General features: G+C 36.3%; 1 protein-coding gene across 2 annotated transcripts in view; it reads left to right on the top strand.

The window, feature by feature from the left end:
* Positions 1-21,905, top strand: part of LOC136037277 (formin-binding protein 1-like) — a 124,095-nt gene that overhangs the window by 75,697 nt on the left and 26,493 nt on the right. The window contains exons 7-10 of one of the 2 annotated variants that reach the window (XM_065719914.1): positions 224-409; positions 5,021-5,254; positions 13,586-13,683; positions 20,774-20,906. In XM_065719914.1, the coding sequence (XP_065575986.1) occupies positions 224-409; positions 5,021-5,254; positions 13,586-13,683; positions 20,774-20,906 (651 nt within the window). Of the gene's footprint in view, positions 1-223; positions 410-5,020; positions 5,255-13,564; positions 13,684-20,773; positions 20,907-21,905 lie in introns of both variants that reach the window. The other variant, XM_065719913.1, reaches the window with a different exon arrangement.

The following is a 21,905-nucleotide window of genomic DNA, read 5'->3' as shown; positions in this document are numbered from 1 at the left end:
TTTTGAAAAATTGTTGGATTTTCACACGCCATGGCTTTCCAATCCTTTTATGGCTCTTGGTTAGACTCAAACGACAATTTGTGTTTCAGTACTCGTGATACGTATCCTGATACAAAACCTATTCTGCCAACGGTAGACGTATTCATAGCACATTTCGGACTAGAAGAATGAACTTTTCTCCCACTCTTACTTTTTTTACGCCGAAAACTTGCTTCTTTTTTAGGCTTCGCACTACGGACAAGGCATGCCTTTAGTGTTTGACTCCCTTCAAGGAATTGACAGATTAAGGACGGAGAGTCTTATGTCCTTTATGCTTAGTTCCCTTCGAGTTGAGCGATCAGTTCGTCCCATTGTAGATAAATGTCATGAAGGTATGGAGAAAGCAGCAAAATCCATTCTTTATGATGAGGTAAGTGAGGGTTTGAGGGGCCTGCAACCCTCTTTTTATGTATTATGGTACCTAAAATGCTTTAAAGGTATAACGTCAGGCCTTAGTTCTGTAATTAAAAACTCTTTTTTTTTAATATAATTTGTATCTGTTCTAAAAGTGATTAGGCTGAAAACAATAGTTAAAATAAAAAATTATAGAATAAAAAGTATACAAAAAGAAGTGGGAAATATGAAAGAATTTCGGAAATTACGGAATATATAGAAATGAAAATTACAAAATGTTCTGAAAGCTACAAAATATAGTGAGTGAAAAACATGTCAAAATTGTGAAAATTAGAAAAAATGTAAATATTGATAACGAGATCTTGTTAATATTATAAGCGTTAAAATTAGAAAAATATGAGAAATTGATTTGGTAAAATTGTGAAAAAAAATGCAAATAGAGATTGCAAAATTTCGTTAAAATTATCAGTAGACAAATTAGCCAAAAATAAGAAAAAAACTGTAGAAATTATAAACTAACGATATAAATTATAAATGACTAAACGACATCCTAAGAAACCATGAAGATTAAAAAAAAAATACTGTTTTTGAATTAACCTATACTTTAACCTTTAATTTTATAATTTTAATAATTATTTTTTGTTTAATAATAATAATGATAATTTGATATTATTTTAACAATTCAAAAATTTAATGATAATTTAATAAAAATTTAACATGCAAAATTTAAGAATAATTTAATGAAAGATTTTAGTAGTAGCAATAATAATAAAATTATAATAATAATTCAGTCATAATTTTAATAGTTTAAACCTTTTATTAACGTATAATTAACCTTTTTACTTTTAATACTGTTTGCGCTTCACTTCATCCGTTTTTGTTTTTGTGTGTGTGTATGTAAAAACATACAGAGGAATAGGGAAACTTGTTGGTCTTCATTGATTTCTACAAAAATAACAGCTAAATTTTCTCTTGCATTATAATTAGCATAGGGTGTAATTTTTCCCTTAAAATTGGTCAAAGGAGTGCCTCATTTTCAAAAAGTTCGTATAATATAATAAATAATATATTATATAATATATATATATATATATATATATATATATATATATATATATATATATATATATATATATATATATATATATATATATATATATATATATATATATATATATATATATATATATATATATATATATAATTCCTTAAATATGTATTATTGGCTCAGCTTAAGAAGGTCTAACTTGTCTCTGAAGATGTAGTCGTTTTGGGGACTGAAAAAATTTGTTCATCTTCGAAGTTTCACTTCCAAAAAGCGACATCAAATTTAGCGAATTTATTTGCTTATTTATTTTCACGGTTCAACACGGCAGCACTAACAAAAATGTGGTACTATACCTGCCCCATATAAGAATTCTTTAATCCTTTTATTTAAGATATTCATTGTAACTATAAATGGGTATGCGTATGATAAGCCAGACATATGAGGGGAGGGTGCTCCAAATGGTGATAAGTAGCTTTTCACTGTGGTTTTATCTCTTTTGATATTTAAAAAAGGTTAAAAGATAAAGAAAGATCCTATGTGAGTAAGTCCTCCACCACCTTTTTATGACCATCGGTTCAGCACGATCGCCCGGATTGATTTGGATCGTCTCGAGTTTATTAAAACTAGTAGAGTGGTCGAGTAAGATAGACAACTCCAGTTTCAATCGTGGGGTTTGACCAGCCCTATTGACCATTAGGTTTTATGCAGTTGCAGTGTACTCCAAGATAAATAATGTCTGGAGGTGCTTCATATGCTCCCAGAAGCTCAACGATTGATGAATAGCAGTGTTTTACCAGTACTCTTATTTAGCTGAGAATCATGGAGCATTTCAAAAATCACAGAAAAAAGAATTTGAAAGCAATTGCCTCAGAAAAATACTAGCAGCACCCTGGACTGAAAGAAAACTGAATGTGCAAGTTAGAGCCCGAACCGAGCAACCTCGAATCACTATTGAAATTTGCAAGAGACGTTGGAGTTACTAGGAATGAATGAGTGGTGCTGGAAACTACCTGGTCTGTGCAGAAACGGTAGGAACAAGGATACAACCCTCGGTCAGTCACAGGAGAAGGAGGCTAAACAGTCAAGAAGGTTGATGGAGGAGCTCTGGTCGTTGGTCCTGGACCAAGAAACGTGAAGGTCAAAAGTTGCTGCCTTATGCGCCTCAAGGCGTTTGAGGACTTAAAACTTGAAAAACTATCTTTTCCGATTTTTACGTCCTGGACAGTGAACTCGCCCGTATGATTTTTGTTTGTTTGTGGGAATAATTCTACCCAAAGAAATGTCATTCAGTTTCTTTATAATTCTCAATGATATAAGAAATAAAAATGATGTTTTGAGTTTATACCTACGTTTTCTCTCGCCCTTGTCTGGCGAAGTCAGCTGGAAACGACTCAGTAGACTGCCCACGAGGTTGCGTTTGAGCTGGGACGTTTCTATGCAGCCAAATTCTGACGTAATTGGTGATTCATTTAGTGGTGATTCAAGAATGGGAAAAATGGAGATGTAAGTGGAATTGATAAACATGTTTAATGCGTATGTTCAATTTGTCGAAAAGCAAGATAAACGCATTAGAGGTGAAATGGTTGTATTTGTGCACACATTGATGCAGATAGGTTGAAAATCAGGGGGGGGGGGGGTTAATACTCAAAAATGGGTTTTAACCGCTTTTTATTGGGAGAGGTCTCCCATTTCCCACCTATTTGCACGCATGAGTATAATAATAAATGCAAGGCAAATCCCATATTTGTCTACACACTGATATACATAGGTTGAAAATGGGGAGGGGTAGTACCAAAAAATAGGGTCTTAAACCCACTTTGTTGGGGGGGGATTCAATCTCCCTACTAATTGCTGATATAAGTAAAAAAATAAATACTTCTGTGAAGTTAATACCAAAAAAGGTTCTTAAGACCACTTCAAGGGGGTGGGATTCTATTTCGCTACTATTTGATGGTATTAGTATAAAAATAAATGCCTTTGTGAAGATAATACCAAATCACACTCTGTCTCACATTGATGTACATAGGTTGAAAATGGGGGAGGGATAATACCAAAAAGGATCTTGAGCCCGCTTTTCATGGGGGTGGGATTCCATTTCACTGCTATTTGCTGATATGGGTACAAAAATAAGGTTTTGTGTGAAAATTTAATGTTTGCAGATGGGGCGACGAAAGCTATGACGGGTAAGAAGCTAAAAATAACCCCTCGAAGAAATTAATATCCGATCATTGCTTCAATTTGACTAGGCCTGAATCTGGGTTCTTTGGGGTGATAGCTCCCCTCTTATTGTAAAAAAAATGTTATCTTTGAAGCACAAAAGATCTCATTCACATGCTTACCGGTGAAAAGGTGAAGAAATGGGGGGGGGGGTATAAAGAGTTTTAATTGCTTCCCCCACACTCTAAGCTAATGATTTGTTGTTGGTCCACCTTGTTTATTTTTTCCTACTTTTTTTTTTGTTTTTTTTTTTATTTAACATTATCGTTACTGAAAACCTATTGCCATATGTGGCAATATGAAAACCTATTGATTTTACTATGTCGTTTTAAAAGTTTTTGTTTTAAAATTCCTATTTGAAAATTGTCTTTTTATCGTTTTGATTTTCTTCTTTTGCGGGGTCATTTCGTTTGTTGTCGCTTTTCCAATTTGGTGGTGTTTCCTTTTTTCGTTTTTCTTTTGCTATTTTTTTTTTCTATATTTTTTTCCTATATATTTTTGCTATATATTTTTTGCTATATTTTTTTTCCTGCTATATTTTACAGCTTTGTACAGTGGACAAATAAATAAATTATTATTATTATATAGTATGTTTTGGTGGTTTGTCAAGCTCGGCCCCTTTCACGGCTCTGGAATTGAATAACTGCTTTCTTAACACTGAGAATTATAAGCAGCACTTGATGCTCCTGAATGTAAGCGTTTTCAAGGTTTCTATAAGCCCGCTGGTGTTCAGATCCTTAGCTCAGGGTATTTGCTCTTTCATTCACCCCTCAAGTCGTGTATTTCTCTGGCTCATAGATTTAAAACAAAGAGTAGTGGTAGCTTGTAAGAGTGGGAAGTGGTAGTAATGTCGACAAAAAAAAACTATCAGCACCATCTATCATTTGGAGACACTTGGCATTTTTTCCAGTGTATAAATAGAAATAATTAATTTAATTATGGTAATTCGTAAAATTTTGGGTAATAATAAGTAGCCGATCTTAGTTCCTGACAAAAAAAAAGATTACTTAGCTTTAAAAAACACCAAGTGTCGCCAAACACAAGATGGTGCTGATAGTTTTTTTTTTCGACATTAGTGCCAGTTTTCACTCTTTAAGCTACCCATACTCTTTGGATTTAACGCAAAAGAACTGAGAAGGTAATTTACAAACTATTAAGCGAAGCCAATGAGCCCCATCTTGAAAAAAAAATATGCAAACTGATAAAAGAAATGATCTACTTCCTGGTGTAACGATTTAAAAAATATTGATCCTCCAAAATTTTTGATTTCTAATTATAAACACGATAAACTCTTGGCAAGAAGATATAGTTATGATGTGATTTTTTTTTTTTCTTTTAAGAATACTTATGATCTTATTCCAGGATTCCAAACTAGTCATAGATAAATTGAAAACCGGTTTATCACCGCCTGAAGACATTCCATTTCAAGACTTAAGTACAAATATTGACGATACCTCCGTGCCACAGCACCTTACAGCCAACGGCCACCTCACTTTTTCTAGTATGAAGGAGGTTGGCTTCTCAGTTCGTGGTACAGTCAGCTCTGGAAAGGCAAAACATCGAAAATTACTTAAAGGCCTGTTTGCTGTTAGCAAGGTATAAATTTCCTCTTTTTTTAAGATTGGCCTATTAGGGAGTTTTAGATTTAAATATTTATTTGTTGGAAACTTTGCTTGGGGAGGTGGGGTCCCATTTAAAAGTATTAAGAATAAAGTGTTTTTTTTTGTAACTATTTTTAAAAGGACAGTCAAGAGAGAAAACATAGTTAACGCTATTACTAGCAGTGGCGTCAATTTACGAAAATTAGAGGAAAAGGAGGCGAAATGTTTTTTTTTAAATATTGGGGTGGGGTGAGCTAATTTTATTTTCTTCCAATTTTTTCAATGAAAAAAAAAAAAAAAACACTTTTCAACGAAAACACTCCCCAAAAAATATTTGTTAATCTGCAGGGTAGGGGGCAGAAAATAGAGGGGGCGTATGCCCCCTACTAACATAGTATCTGTGGTTCTTTAAGTGAGCCGTACAAAACTGAGCTCTTTTCTTTTTATGGTGAAACTCAGCTAATAAAAATTTAATCTTAGAAGTAGACTCAGTGGGAAACATATGAGCATATTTTTGACCCTAAATGGGAGGAACTATTATTTTGTAGAGCTCCATAGTCGTAACATTACTTACGGTTTTCTAATGTACATAGTATAGAACTTTCACTTGTAAGTATTTACTGTTTTTAGATTGACTGCCCAGATTAGGTTCTTCTAAAAAGGGGGTCCAGTTTCTAAATCTTTCGAATAGCTATTAAGACTTAAATAACAATGACGTATCTAAAAAATGTTGAATTTACGCTTTCTTAACTAAGGATAAGCTTGAACTTATTTTGTCCATTTTTTTTTGTGCCACCCTAACTTATTTGGACGCGTTCAGGTACTACTTATTGGTTACCATATTTACCACAACCGTGGACAATTAGCTCTAAAAATTTGCTCCCCGTCACAGGAAAAATTGTTGCAGCTCCCCAATAAAATAAATTGTAATTAATTATATTGCAACGATTTCATATGTATATATACTTACAGATGAAATTGGAAATTTATATATATAATTGATAATGCTGAAAAAAAAATTTACTTTCTTATGACATCCTCCCACCATTTTGGGGTTTTTCTATTTTTTTTTTTTTGGCCCCAGATGGATGCCCAAAAAGTCCAATCTTTGGCAAACTGTCATACGTAAAACATGTCCTAGTCAACTTAAGTTTTCTTTCGTTTTATCCCTTGAAAGTGGGGTAAAACCTCATTTTTATCCTACATATTCCTATGATATTTGATCAGTCAAACGATTATCTGAAACTATCCCTAGGCAGTTCCTACGGAAAAACTTTTAGCAGATCGTCTCCAGTCTTTCAAATCGCCAACGTTTTAGAGCCATACTTGATTTGTGCCATACCCATGGCTTCCAATATACTAATCTAGCTCAGAGACTTATCCTCATATTCTTCCAAACTTTTTCAACTGTAGAAAAAACACAACCTGTGTCTTGGCTGTTCTACTTTTTACATCTTCAATGTATCCCCCATCTTTATTAATAATGGTACCAAGTTAAGCGAAGCTAGGTGCTTGATCGGTTTTCACGCCACTTACTATCATCTCTTCACTCTCATTGAATCCGAGTCTAAGCAGCCTAGTTTTTTAACGTTGATTTGCAACCTGATCTTGCAACATGAATTCTCAAAACTTCCAAAAATTATTCCGTTTTGCTTTTTACTATGTCTAGGAGAGTTTTACTTTTTCATTTGATTCCATGTTCTCCCATGTCTTTTGTCGTGCTCCTTAGGAAAAAACTGTCAAAATGATCCATGTAAATGGAGATAGAACGCAACTCTGCTTAACTCCCTATTCAGAACGAAACCAGCTTATATTTTTACTTAGGAAACTACATTCATTTGCGTAGTTTAATTCTAAGAGTGTTATGCCTCTCAATTTGATACCATTTTATTTTATAACCTTTCCTCAGGTCAGAGTCAGTCAGAATAATCCATATAAACCGGGATAGGACACAACCTTGCTTAACACCTGATTCCACAACCCCGCTTAACTCCTGATTTCATGCCAAACCAGATACTAAAATCGCTTCTTACCTTAACTAAGCAATATTATTCTCGCACATAGCACTAATCATTTTGATCCACTTATCTGGTATATCTTACAGGTATATGACCTTCACCAAAGCTTTTCTGTTAGCTGAATCTAAGGTCTGTTCGTAATGTATAAAACTGGGTACTAAAAGGGTTGCAAATTTTTGTTTTAAATATTTTAACAATCTCCTTCCATCATCATTTGAAAATCTATTCGCTTTAAATCAAGATTTGCATACTTAAGAAACGCGAAATTCATGTGACATTGTCCACGAGACACCTCCAACAAAAAGAGCTTCTTTTTTAATTAGATTTGCACCAGCTATTTGGAATTTAATCCCCTTGGAAATCCGGAACTCAAATAACCTTATTACCTTCAAGCGAGCTGTGAAGGGTCATTACAGAACTAGTGTTTAGATCTGAATGTCGTGCGGTCCTCCTCTTTTCGGTCTTTTTCTTTTCTTTTTTTTTCTTTTCTTTTCTTTCTCTTCGTCCCCCCCCCCTTTGTTTTTCTTTTTAGATAAATCTAGTTGATTCGTTGTTTCTGTTTGTTGATTGTTCAATTATTCTTTAGTTAAGTTTCTGCCCTAGCCAAGCACTTTTTTTGCTTTCCTGGCAGATTATGTACAGTAGTTATGTGTGTGTTTTTTTTTTAAATAAATATGATTGAATTGAATAATATGATTGACTTGATGATTCAGATGTTTCTCAATTACAACTAATATACAGTCGAATATAGCCGTGGTTAATTGAATTATAAATATAAATAAAAAGTAGCTGTGCTTAATCTTTGGAAAAGTAATTTAAATTGAATTTGAACCTTAAATTAAATCTTCTCATGCAAGCGTAACGAAATACGAGCCAATTGGGCTCCTAACTGTTTTCTATGAAGATAAGTAAAAAACTTGTAATTAAAATTTTATGACTTAACATTATAATTAACGTATTTGAGACAAATATTGCTATTTTGATCATGTTTTATTAAAAGGTCTTTTTCTCTCGATGTAACGATCCTCTCCTGCGTACCTTATGTATAACTATTTGGGTGAAGTTTCATCAAGGCATTTTTCTTGCAACGTTAAATAATAAGCCAAGTGTAAATATAGTAAAGGCAGCTTACCAAGCTACGGTAATTCAAAAAAAAAATCCTATAAACTTTTTTTTAGTTTTTTTTTATTTTTATTTATTTTTTTCTAATTTTTTTTGCTTCTCTTTTTAGCCTCGTGCTGCTTAGGATCAATCTATTTTTAATTTGCTTGTTGTATGAGTAATTTGGCATTAAGCCTCTCCCCAAAATGGTGACTTCTTTAAAAAAAACTATTTCCTTAAACAATTTGAAAACTATTGCAGAGAATTTATATTTATTTGTATTTTACCTTTAATTTTTGCTGTCTTTTTAATATTGTTAGAAGAGTAATTTATCTTATGAGAGCTAATTTATATTTCTTTCTTAATTCGTGGCTTCCGCCTGTGGCCTGTCGTCAACTGGGATTCTTACGAAATGTAAGTCATGATACACTGCATGAGCCTAGATGAGTGTTTTAGTGGTGATGGAAAATGGTGTGGTTCTGGGGTGTGAACCCTTTCCCCCTCTTTACTTTTTGGTGTTTTTCTAATAATCTAAACGAAGGAATTGTGAACAAAAATGCAATTAAATAAAATAAAACAGAATAACTGTGAGGTCTTACTGTAGAGGGGGGAATTATTTTCAGCTTTTTGGAAAAAATCTGGAAAATATTGAGAAAACTGGGGGAGGGGATGAAACCTTCACGTTTCAATGGATAGAATCCCCCCAAAAAACAAATAGAGGATGAGGCAATAGTCGAATAGATCGATAGCTAGATGTTTACCCAATAAAAATCAAACAGTGGATGAAGCCAAATCGTATGTTTTCAAGTCAGATATAACATGAATAGAATATATGAGTCAAGTCTGTTTTTGGCATCGAGCTATTTTTAATATATGTTAAGTGTCTTGTTTCCACAATTCAAAAATATCTCAGACTTTTTTGATGTAAGATTCGTTCGAAGCCGGTCGTCCACTGTAGCCCCATCCACTTACGATGCCGCTTTTGATCCCGCTTACGAGAATTTTAAAGTATATCCTTACGGTAGTTTTCTTCAAATCTCTGACCTTTCTCTTTATCAAATTCTTGTGGTTCTGTTTCCTTAAAACTTCGGCAGTTTTCGTCAAACCTCTAGTTCTTCTTATTATCAGATTCTTGCTGTTCTGTTTCCTTCAAATATTGGCAGTTTCCTTCAAACCTCTGCCTTTTCTCATTCTCACATTCTTGAAGTTTTGTTTTCTTCCAACCTGTAGCTCTTCTCATTTTCGCAGTCTTGTGGTTCTCTTTCCTTCGAACTTCGGCTGTTTCCTTCAAACCTCTAGCTCTTCTTATTATCAGATTCTCACTGTTCTATTTCCTTCAAACCTCTGGCTCTTCTCGTTCTCACGTTCTTGTGATTCTGCTTCCTTCAAACTTCGGCAGTTTCTGTCGGACCTCTGGTTCTTTTCATTCTCACATTCTGTGGTTCCGTTTTTTTTCAATCCTCAGCAGTTTCCTTAATGCCTTTACCTCTTCTCAATCTCACATTTCTTCTAAATTTGGCAGTTTCCTTCAAACCTCTGGTTCTTCCCTTCCAACCTCGACAATCTCCTGGCTTTTCTTATTTTCACGTTCTTGTGGTCCTGTTTTCTTCAAATCTTGGTGGTTTCCTCCAAATCTCTGGCTCTTCTCTTTCTCACATTCTTGCAGTTCTGTTTTCTAAAAACTTCGGTGGTTTCCGTCAAACCTTTGGTTCGTGTCATCCTCACGTTCTTCCGGCTCTATGTCACTCAAAGCTCGGCAGTTTCCATCGTACGCTCTTCCCATTCTCACATTCTTGCGGTTTTATTTCTTCAAACCTCTGGCTAATCACATTCTTGCTGTTCTGTTTCCTTCAGACTTTGGTATGTTTCTTCAACCTCTCATTGTGTTAAGTAATTATAAGGGCTGAAGATAGATTTAATAGTAATTGTCTAGCTGTCAATGTGTTTTAGACTTCTGGATTTGAACTAGTTTTTGTCCATTTCGACCAATTTTTAGATTTTTAATTAGATTTTCTAGCTTTTTTTAGACTTCAAGGCCCAACCAGTTGCTGATTTCAGTATATGACATTGGTGAAATTAAAGCAAAATGCAGAAGATGTATTGTCTAGAATATCGATCTATTCTTTTTCTTGGTATACAATTACTTAAACTGTGTTGGAGCACACTATGCCAGTCTTATTAAACATAAATTCCTAAGAACCTAGGCATACTTTTAAAGTGGAAGCGCATGCTTTCCAGGGATGCTATGCAACGCTTTTTCATTTCCAAGTTTAGTCTTATTTCTCTCTCTACGAAAAGAAATCATTGATATATTCCATTATATTTTAAGTCTATCCCTGCAATTTATTCGGAAGTTGAAAGTTTATAATTGAACTTATTTCTTTTTACCCCCCTCCTCTTTCATTCAAAGTCAATTCATTACTGAGACTTTCTTTCTTCATTTTTTGTATTTCACTGTTTCCTTCCAGCTTTTTTTTTCTGGCACCAAAAATCTGCATGTTGGTTATGTCACAAATAAATTTAAGAAACAAGTAATCTATAATCTCGACAGTAACTTCGACCCCAATGGGTCGAATTTAACCCAATTGTAGGCTCATGTTCAATTTAAAATTATAACCCACGGAATATCTGATTCAGTTAATCTTCTAGCATTTTTTAAAGGCGAAGTTAAAAATAACTAAAATGGTCTTATGTTATTGTACCAACAATTTCTCTGTTTTGTTAGAAAAAATTTGAATGTGTTCTATCTGTGTTTAGTTCTAACTGTATTTGATTTACTTATTTATATCTTTGAGATTATTCAAAGTGAGTTTATCGATAGTCTATTATTATCGGTTGAAGTCAAATGCTGGATTGGCATCGCATCTTGTAAAAAAAATTAAAATAAAACATCAAGCCTTGTAATAATTTATTACACCCCTCTTCCCCTAAAAAGTGTTATTTGACACTCTTATTCATATAATTGTTCGTTGTAGTTTATAGAATAAAATATTTTGGACAATTCTTTTTATTCGATATAATATGTTTATTTAATACTATATTTATTAATGATCTTTTTTTATGCAGCAAAAAGTTATATTCTAAAGTTGTTGTTGCATTGATGGTACACATCCTCTGCTGGTGAATCCAGGCTCCTATCTCATTCTGATAACAGGTTCTTCTGGAATCTGTGGTCGCTGGTCACAGATTTATCACCAGCCATTCCACCACGCCAAAATTTTCACAAATCTCAATGTATTTCAAATTTCACATCAATGCAATAAAAGTCAAATTACCAGATATACTGGCATCATTCGTCAGCCGTAAGCTTCCTCAGATCGGTTCTACGGCTTCTTTTCTTCCCCTTGATCCAACTGTCTATTTGTCACTATCCCACTATGCGGATGTTCACCTTCCTGTCACATTAACGGAATACAGTATCTTTTCATGAGAAGGCCAGACCAGTTGTGAAGTGTACAAATTTATTGGCGGTTAAACCTCTCTTCAGTTTATTTTCTTGCATTTGCTTCTTTTACTTTTGCATGACTGCATGGGAAATTTCCAATTGTCTTCCAGTGTCCTATTTTTATACCTGACAGCTCATGGTATTACCTACGATGTTCTGATTTGCATCAGGGTCGCTGCCACGCTCCATCTTCGTTCTGATTTTCACCCTTTGGTGGTATGTTCAAGAGTATGGAACACAATTCCAGTTATGGCATGAGGGTGCCTCCTTTGCAACCTTCAAACGTTTGGTAGTTAGTTTGCTGAAAGCCAACTTAAATCTGTTCTTTTTTTCTAATTTGTTTTATGTTTATTTTGGATATGGTCATATAAGGGTGGCATTGTGTTTTTTTTTTCAAATTTGTGGTAAGAGATTGATACCTTTTTTGGCTGGGTCTGTGAACTCCTGTATCGCCTGATTAGTTGATTACTTACTTACTTAAGTCCCATCCGGTCTTGGTGGTCGTCTCGGGGCCTCTCTCCTCACGAGCGAATGTAAGTGTCGCCTATACTGCTCTCTGCTTTGTGCCATTCTGAGAAGACCAGAGAGGTTGTAGTCGGAAAGGTTCTCCTTCCAGCGCTTCAGAGAGCGATGCAACCTTCGAATGCAATTTTCTCTAGATGGTTGTTGGACATGCGCTGGACGTGGCCAAGCCACCTGAGCTGTTGGACGCGTACCCTGTCCAGGATGGTAGTGTTGTACTCAAGTCTTTCGAGTTGGTCGGCGTTTGAGACTCGATCTACGTATGTTATGCCGGCGATTCGACGCAGCTTCTTTGTCTCAAACGCGGCAAGTCACCTGGTGTCATCTACTCTGAATGCCCACGTTTCACAGCTGTACATATCTATATGAATGATGATGGAGCAGAATAGTTTAAGTTTTAGCTTCACGGAGACTCGATTATGCTTCCATATTGGCGTCAGAGCTTTGAAGGCGGTGCTACCAAGAGTGAGGTGCTGAGAAGAAAGGATGCTCAGCTAGATTTCGAGACAATCTCCTCTCGGTCTCTAGCAGGGGCCGTTTACTAGTGTACGAGTTCATCCGCCCTTTACAGTTGTTCTCCTACAGAGAATCCTTCCATTTGGCGTCCTGCATCAACAGTACAATTTTTCCATTGATGAGAGGAGGTTTGGTGTCTGCTGGGACATGTCCACACGTCGGTGGGCCCTGCAAATCACCATCTCAGGGGCCTCCTTCCTCCTGTGCTCAAATTTATATCCCCCGTGCATGGGCGCCCCAGTTTCATTTTTTGGACTCCCGAGGGCTGGGTCTGGTCCACGCCTCCTTATTTTATATTTGGAGGTATCCCTTATATCTAAAGGACTTTGTTGATTAATTGTAAAAATAAAAAAGGTGTTCATTGTTGCTCTTTTTCTTTTTTAGTGTTTGATTCATTTTTTTTTGTCTGTTTTCGGGCCATGGGACCCAATGGAGAGGGATATCTATTTTCATATTTTGTTGCTGTTTTGTTGTTTTGTATGGTTGATAAACAAACTTGACCTTTTTTCCCCTTTCAGAGACAACAAATTAATTTTTAGCCATGGCTAGTTTAGTTCGTGTCTTCAAATACCTTGACTTTGTGTTTTTGCTGGAAATCAAAATATCTGAACAAGATGGCTTAAACCATAAGCCATTTATTTGATTTTGCCACAAATTATAGAAAACACAGAATATGTCTTTAATTTCATTGACACTTTTTCAGACTGAAAATGCTACTTCAAAGGAAGACTACAGCGACTTGCCTCCCATGCAGCGAAAGAAAAAGCTACAGCAGAAAATCAATGAAATTAACGGGAAAATATTACAAGAAACTGCTACTAGGTAAATACTACTTATCAGTAATTAGAAATCTTTTTAAGGAACATGTTATCTTGTGTATTTTATTTTCGTTTTGGTGATGCTAAGGGAAATTGCTATTTAAGGGAGGGGTGGTGGGTTGTAACCGCGCCTAATAAAGCTCAAATTTTGAATAGGAATTTTTTTTAGAAAAATATAGAAGTGAAAGATTTTTCTTAATTTCTTGATGTTGTTGTCAGATAATGGGTTGAAACGGCTGCTACAGGCTCATCTAAGAGTTATGTAAGATGTAGCTTGTAATAGCAGTAGCTCTAAGCAGAAGCTTGAATAGGGCTGGGGCTTTGGGGGATTTTTATATCACATATGATGAAGCTGTTTAGATCTATAATTAGTGGTGCTGTTTGGGAGGTATGATCTGGATTGGTTGTCTTGTTTTTATTATACTCTTGCCACGTGTATTTTGCCACCTCTTTGGACAAGTTTCTTACTTCTCATGGTGTTGACTAAGTCGGTTTCGTCATTTTGTTTGTTATATTACGTAAATGTCCCTCAAAAATGAATTTTAATAGGTAACCATCACCTTAGTTCGAATTATTTTTATGGCACTTGGTATTAACGAAGTGACATATAGCAATCGCAAATTCTGTCGGTCTGTCGATCCCGGTTTTGCTACTTTAGGCACTTCCAGGTAAGCTAGGACGATGAAATTCGGCAGGCGTATCAAGGACTGGACCAGATTAAATTAGAAATAGTCGTTATCACGATTTGACGATCTGGGGGGGGGGGGTGGTGGTTAATTCGGAAAAAATTGAAAAAATGAGGTATTTTTAACTTACGAACGGTTGATCAGATCTTAATGAAATTTGATTTTCGGAAGGATATCATGTCTCAGAGCTTTTATTTTAAATCCCGACCGGATTTGGGGACTTTGGGGGGAGTTGGGAGAGGGAAACCTAAAATCTTGGAAAACGCTTAGAGTGGAGGATCGGGATGAAACTTGGTGAGAAAAATAAGCACAAGTCCTATATTACATGATTAAATAACCGGAGAGATACATGATTGACATAACCCGAACGGATCCGCTCTCTTTGTGTTAGTTGGGGGGAGGGGGGTTTAATTCTGAGAAATTAGAAAACTGAGGTATTTTTAACTTACGAACGGGTGATCGGATCTCAATAAAATTTGATATTTAGAAGGATATCGTATCTCAAAGCTCTTATTTTAAATCCCGACCGGATCTGTTGACATTGGGGGGGGGGGACCTAAAATCATGGAAAACGCTTAGAGTGGAGGGATCGGGATGAAACTTGTTGGCAAAAATAAACAGAAGTCTTAGATACGTGATTGACATAATTGGAACGGATCCGCTCTATTTGGGAGAATTGGGGGGGGGGGGTAATTTTGAAAAATTAGAAAAAAATGACGTATTTTTAACTTACGAAGGAGTGATCGGATCTTGATGAAACTTCATATTTAGAAGGACCTCATAACTCAGATCTCTTATTCTAAATTTCAACCGGATCCAGTGTCATTGGGGGGAGGGGACCGGAAATCTTAGAAAATATTTAAAGCGGAGAGATCAGGATGAAACTAGATAGGAAGAATAAGCAGAAGTCTTAGATACGAGATTGACATATGGAAATCGGAATTGACATATGGAAAATCGTTGGAGGGGGAAATCGGAAATCTTGGAAAACGCTTAGAGTGGAGGAATCGGGATGAAGCTTGGTGGATATAATAAGCAAATGTCGTAGATACGTGATTGACGTAACCGTACTGGATTCGCTCTCTTTGGGGGAGTTGCGGGGAGGGGTTCAGTGCTTTGGCGAGTTTGCTGTTTCTGGACGTGCTAGGACGATGAAAATTGGTAGGCGTGTCAGGGAGCTGCACAAATTGACTTGATAAAGTCGTTTTCCCATTCGACCATCTGGGGGGCTAAAGGGAAAGGAAAAATTAGAAAAAAATGAGGTATTTATAACTTGCGAGTGGGTGATCGGATCTTAATGAATTTTAATATTTAGAAGGACATCGTGACTCAGAGCTCTTATTTTAAATATCGACTGGCATTAAGCCTCTGGTTTTCCTTTTAAATCAATCTATTGATTCTTAGAATTTTGTTAGAGCTCATACCATATGAGCTCTTGGCTCTTAGCTCTTCTGGCCTCGTCACAAGTGTCATATGAGCTCTTAGCTCTTGTTTCACTGACTTTGAGCAGGCGAGAGCCTTTCAAAAAGAGTTGTAGCTGGTGAAATTGTCATATGTTTCATATACTGTCAATATCTTGTCTTATATTGTCAATATATTTTATTAAAAGGCCCATCTACTACGTGAGTGGTAGTTGGGTGATTAGCTTTGACCAAGATTTTGTGTGGATTCTTGGAGATGTTCTTTTTCAAGTTTACTCCTAGTAAAGGTCTTGCTTTTTAACCAGTCTATGTTTATGTATGTTCTTCTAGCAAGTCACGAGTATCAAAAAATTATCTAAATACTCTGTTGCTCTAGCCGTTAGTATCTTGTAATTAGTTATCCGAAAGTACTTAAAATTTTAACATTGTTGTATAATATGAGTAGTTCGTGTTAAGCCTTTTTAACTACAACTTAATTGCACTTGCAGCAAAACCAAGTGTTTTCCGTCTCGCCTGGTACCTGAAATTCAGATCTTTCGTGGGAATTTTTCAACCGTCTGACTTTTTTTTAACTATTCATGTGACTCACGGCGGCTGAACTTGCAGATTCACACTAATGACCCCCTCCCCCCAAAGCCAAAAGATTGGCAATGCTAGAACTTGAATTCTTACCCCGAAGGGCATGGGATTGCAAGTCCAGCTGGGGTGACATCCATTTGTCTTGGGGTGTTTTCTAACAGGGTGTGATTCTCTGAATTTCAGTTAAGTGAAAGAGAATTACTTATTTTGCGTGAAAATGGAAGAAATGAAAAAGGTGGTGAAATAGGCACTATATCTTTCTTTCAAATCCACTAGAATCTAAAGGGATTTTCTGAGTATTTTGAGGTCGAGGAGAAGCAGAGCCGTTCCTATGATAGGTAGCGCCCGAGGAAAGTTTAACTACAGTGCCATTCCCCCCCCCTCATCCCGACTCAAATACAAGCAAAAAAAAGGGCTAATCAAAGTGAAAAAATTGGATCAAAATGGGCGATTCCCCAGCCGCGGCACCCCCTTCCCCAAGCTACGATGCCTGGGGTGGTTGCCCTTCCCTCTCCCCTGGAGTAACGGCTCAGAGGAGAAGTATGCACAGCTGTTTTGGCCTCAGGTAGCTTGATGCTATAATGACTTGTTAGTAATAGTAGTTATTAACATGCAGTTTCGCATTTGCTTTGATTCTTGGACACATTTCTATGTTACACAGAGAATCTTTGCTTGTTGCAGAGGCTCACCATGGTCGTTGGGACTATAACGTTCCAACAGCGTATATTATACTCCACATAGTACATGGAATTATTGGAATTGCATATTTTCTTATGTATTTTTGTTTTCCCGTGTAATAGTATCCGTTGAAGTACTTACTTGTACTTGGATCAGGTTTTCCCTGGCGACATGATATGGCAGACTGTAGAATTCAATTCCACGGGTTAGGGTCTTGCGTTGATGGGGCGATAATTTCGAGCCATGAAGGATACCATCAGCGACCATGTCTCTGGGATCTACCAATCGGCTTGAGGTCAGATTTGATGGTGTTGAGCCAAGTTTTGGCTTGTCCTCCATGTCGATTCTTCCAATCAGGTGCTGGTCGGTCTTCAGCAAACTTGGTCGAACCAGGACAAGCGGTGATGTCGATTGATAGTTGTGATGCCCTACTTCTGATCACATCGTTGGAGGATGATCCTATTTAGGATTCGGTCGCTGAGACGTAATCCCAGTATGCTCCTCAAGCATCTCTGTCCAAAAATGTTAAGGGTATGTGCCTCGGTGACTTTTAAGAGCCACGTCTCGCAGCCGTACAGTAAGATAGATCGGACTGGGGCATCGTAAATACGCATTTTAGTTTTCCGGTGGACTTCCTTCCTTTTCCATAGGAGCTTCCACATCTGTGGGAAGACAGCGAAAGCTGATGCAATGCGACATTGAATTTCTTCGCTACATCCGCCGTTGGTGCCGATGCACCACCCGAGATACTTGAATTTATTGACAACTTTCGATCTACCTTTGGTTAAGAGTTATAGTAGTAGAGTTTATATCTGGGGTTTTTGACATAGTTTTTACCTTACCTTAGATCCTCCTGTGCCTCCAGAGGCGCCCAGGGCATCAACGAGAAGCAGCCAGTCATCCCTCATGTGCGCCGCAGCAAGGACATCTTCCCACGCCGGTTGAAGGGAAGCATTTATATTTCGCAGGTCCGTCTGATAGGTGCGCCGCAGTGTATTGCGCGGCCTGCCTCTTCTTCTTCTTCCTTCTGGTTCCCTCTGGAACGTCGCTTTCGGGATCCGGGAATCGTCCATACGAAGTACATGCTTCAAGTATTTCCACCGACGTGTCCTAATGACATCTGTCACTATGGGTTGTCCTGTCATCCGTCTCACCTTCTCATTAGAGATTTTTTGTGACCAATGGATGTTTAGTATTCTCCGGAGACATTTATTCTCGAAAGCTAGAATTCGCCTTTCTTGCGTGTTATTCAGATGTCAGGTTTCGGAAGCATATAACAGGACGGGGATGACGTTGCTATTGAATGGACGTAGTTTTAGCCTTGTCAATATTAATCTTGAGCCCCACTGGGGCAGCAACTTCAGAGACTTTCAGAAACATGTTCTGGGCTTCGCCAACAGATTAGCTAAGAAGAGCAGCATCATCGGTATAATCCAGGTCGGTGGTACTGAAAGCAGGGCTAACCTTGACTAGCATTGTTTTTTTCATTACCCCGCAGTAACAATATTTACAATACAGTAGCAGCAGCAACAGTACATTATGACTAAATCTCAATTCTAGGACTATATTTGGTGCGTCGCGATCTTTCAGGGGACGTCTTTTAGCTAGAAAAATAATTATAACATTCAGAAATGTCAACACCTAATGTCTGTCTTTGTTCATGTAACAATGTTTAAGGTATAATAGCATAGCTATAAATGTCACTTTGACAAAAAGTGTTACATATCGCCTTTTGAATGACTGCAGTCAATCTTTCTCTTGCTAAACATAACCTTAAAAGTGTCTTTTCGAAATTTTTTCATAATCTTCCACAATTACTTGTTTTTATTATTTGTAAGAGAGGGGTCTTATCTGTTAATAGGGGGAAATTATGTTGCAACATCGGTAATTTGCTACAAAAAATCTTCCGCTCTTTGTTTTTTAGTCTACGTTTTTTTGGTAATAAATCATGATCGTGTTTATTACATGAGAGACAAATCCCAATCCTGTTTTTTATATTTTGTGAATTTTTTTAAGCTGTTCATGGGAATGATCACCTGCTAAAGAGCAGCTTTAGTCCTCTGCTAAAGAGCAGCATTGTCCTTAGCAAGCGGAAGTTTTAATTCAATGAAACTTCAATAAAGTTAAAGTTTTATGTATAACTTATACATTAGAATCTATGTTCTATAACAATCCCAGTTGTGCGACATTTCATTAATGACCAAGTTATCTATGAAAGTGGAATAATGCCTGAGAATTTTCATATTTTTTGTATAAGGGATTTGATCTTCAAAGCTACTAAATCAATATTCTGAATAGATCCTATTCAAATGTCTGATGACCCTATTGAAAAGGTTCTAGTCTTGGGTCTTGACAAAAATAAATTTATTTTAGATAAATAAAATAATTAACTAATTTGACATATTAATAAATTTGATTAAAATGTTAATTTTTTTTGACGTGTCAAAGAGTGACCAGGTTCAACAATGTTATTAGGAAATCGAGAGATACCTCATTAGATCTGGTGCTCTCGGCCTTGCCTCCCTATTTTTGAGACAGAATTTTGGTTCAGTTTTTGGATACCGTACCTGAAAAAAGTCCTCGATTTTAGCAGAATCATTCTATTTATTATATTGAACGCGACGAGCATCTAAACCGTTTTGGATATATCTTCGGCTTAATATTCTAATTTCAACAGGTGTCTAGAATCATTTTTCATTTTTAGACCAGGTTTAACCGTTTTACTTTGAATTTTGGTTTGGGTGGGGGGATCGCCCCCTTCCTCCCCTGAACGAGGAAAAAATTGTGCTCGCTCGACTAATTTAAAATTTGAAGGTCCCTAGAATCATTTTTATTCTAGCTTAAGTTTTATGGTTTTATTTTAAACTAGAGTTTGGGTAAGGGAATAGCCCCTCCTACCCGTGAGCGAGAAGAAAATTGTGCTTATTCGACAAGTTTAAAGTTTGAAGATTTCTAGAATCATTTTTCATTTTTAACTTAAGTTTAACGCTTTTATTTTAAATTAGGGTTTGGGCGAGAGGATAGCCCCTTTCCAACCCCGAACGAGGAAGAAAAACATGCTTACTCGATAAATTTAAAAAGGATAGAAATATAATTGAAAAGAAACTGTTTTTGCATAAAAATAGAGAGCGATGTCAAACTAAAGAGAATTGGAAGTGCGAATTGGAAAGAGAGAAAGGAATTGGAAGTGGAAATATTAGGAACTATTCCGCCCCACTCGCTGAACTCCCCGTTCGCTATACTAAAGTTTAACTGAGCTTTACTGTGAATAACTCGCCTTGTTGACAATTTTTGCAGAAAACATGAAAATAATTTCAAAAGAAATATATTTTGTTTTGAAAATAAATAGATCGTTTATGACTACAATGTTTTCCATCGCAATAAATTGTCAATAAAGCACAACTTTATCTTAATCATAATGAGTAGAGAGTCAAGAGGGATTACAGCCCTCTCATTGTCTGTGCAATTAATATCTGCTTTAAGTGTTATTGTAACTCCTAAATTACGTCCAAGGTTAAGGGGTCTTTTGGTTAGGGAAAATTAGTCATACCTGTTAAGTTTTGATATATCTCCTCAAGATAATTCTAAGAATCCAGCGGGTAGTATCGAATTGAAAATACATTTTTTGAAGCAAAAGAGTCAACTTTGCCGCAAAAGTTGAACCTGTGAATAACTTTAATGTCGATTTATTTATTCGATATTATTTGGTTGATGTCGATTTTCATTACAGGGACGGCCTCATGAAAATGAAGGGTGTTTATGAGAACAACCGAGCCTTGGGTGACCCAATGTCAATTGAAGGTCAGCTTGTAGAGAACGGACAGAGGCTGGACAAACTTAGAACGGATTTGAGTCGATATCAGGTAAAAATTATTTCCATTAACTTTTGTCAAGATTTTTTTCTTTTTTTTTCTTTTCAAATCAGTTTATTGGTTTCATTACAAACTAAGAGAGAAACCTTAGCATGGGATTAGGTTTTGTTCTAACCGGAAATCTTCTTACGGTGATAATGACAGTGACTGGGACATGGTGACAGATCCCAGTCAAATGCGGAGAAGATTAGAGGACTTTCGAATGTTTTTGCTCTCATTTAGGAGCCAAATAAAGACTCAATGATTTTATTCGCAACTGAATTTATTATTTATTAGAGCTGCGGTAAAATATAAGAAGATACACTAGCTTTATATTATGACTCTGTTCAGAATCAGCTTCTAGGCAGTTGCATATAGTGAATATTTATAACCTATTGGCCTTAAACCCGAGAGACGACAGAGACAACGAAGCGTTCTTCGGAAAAACCCAATGGCGTGAAATTGATCTTTTGATCAAAAAGGCAAGTGGAAAATTCAATTGTGAAAATAACTTGTTCATTTGAAAAGGATCTAAAAGTCCATTAATTTCCACTTAACTGAACTTGATTTTTTACGGATTTTGCGAAGCAGCGCTTCTCAAACTCTGTGCTGCGCTACCTTGAGATCAGGTGGGCCTATACTATGGGGTGTGTAAGTGTGCCATAGAGAAATGTTCAAGAATTTAATCTTAAAATTTGGGAAATTACTAGAAAATGGATGAAAATAGTTTTAGGTAAAAATTTCAGCTGTCTCCTCTCTGGACTATCGAAAAGAGATTCTTACTTAAGAAGGGCAGAATTATTCATATTTAGAACATAAATAAATTGTCTCTTCATATAGGGTTATCTATGAGTTGGAAAAAAAAAAATACATGTCAAAAGCATCACTTGGAACACAATCATTTGATGTGCCTTGCTATGTTTTTAAAGAACTTAGTTGTAGAAACGAATCTGTTCAGAAGCGCTCTCAATTTCTTCCTCATTAAAACTGCATGTCTGGTCACCTTGAAAG

This window comes from Artemia franciscana, chromosome 16, assembly GCF_032884065.1.
Source record: "Artemia franciscana chromosome 16, ASM3288406v1, whole genome shotgun sequence".
NCBI lineage: Eukaryota > Metazoa > Arthropoda > Branchiopoda > Anostraca > Artemiidae > Artemia > Artemia franciscana.
The sequence above is the reverse complement of the archived record's forward strand: the minus strand, read 5'-3'. Positions and strand labels throughout refer to the sequence as shown.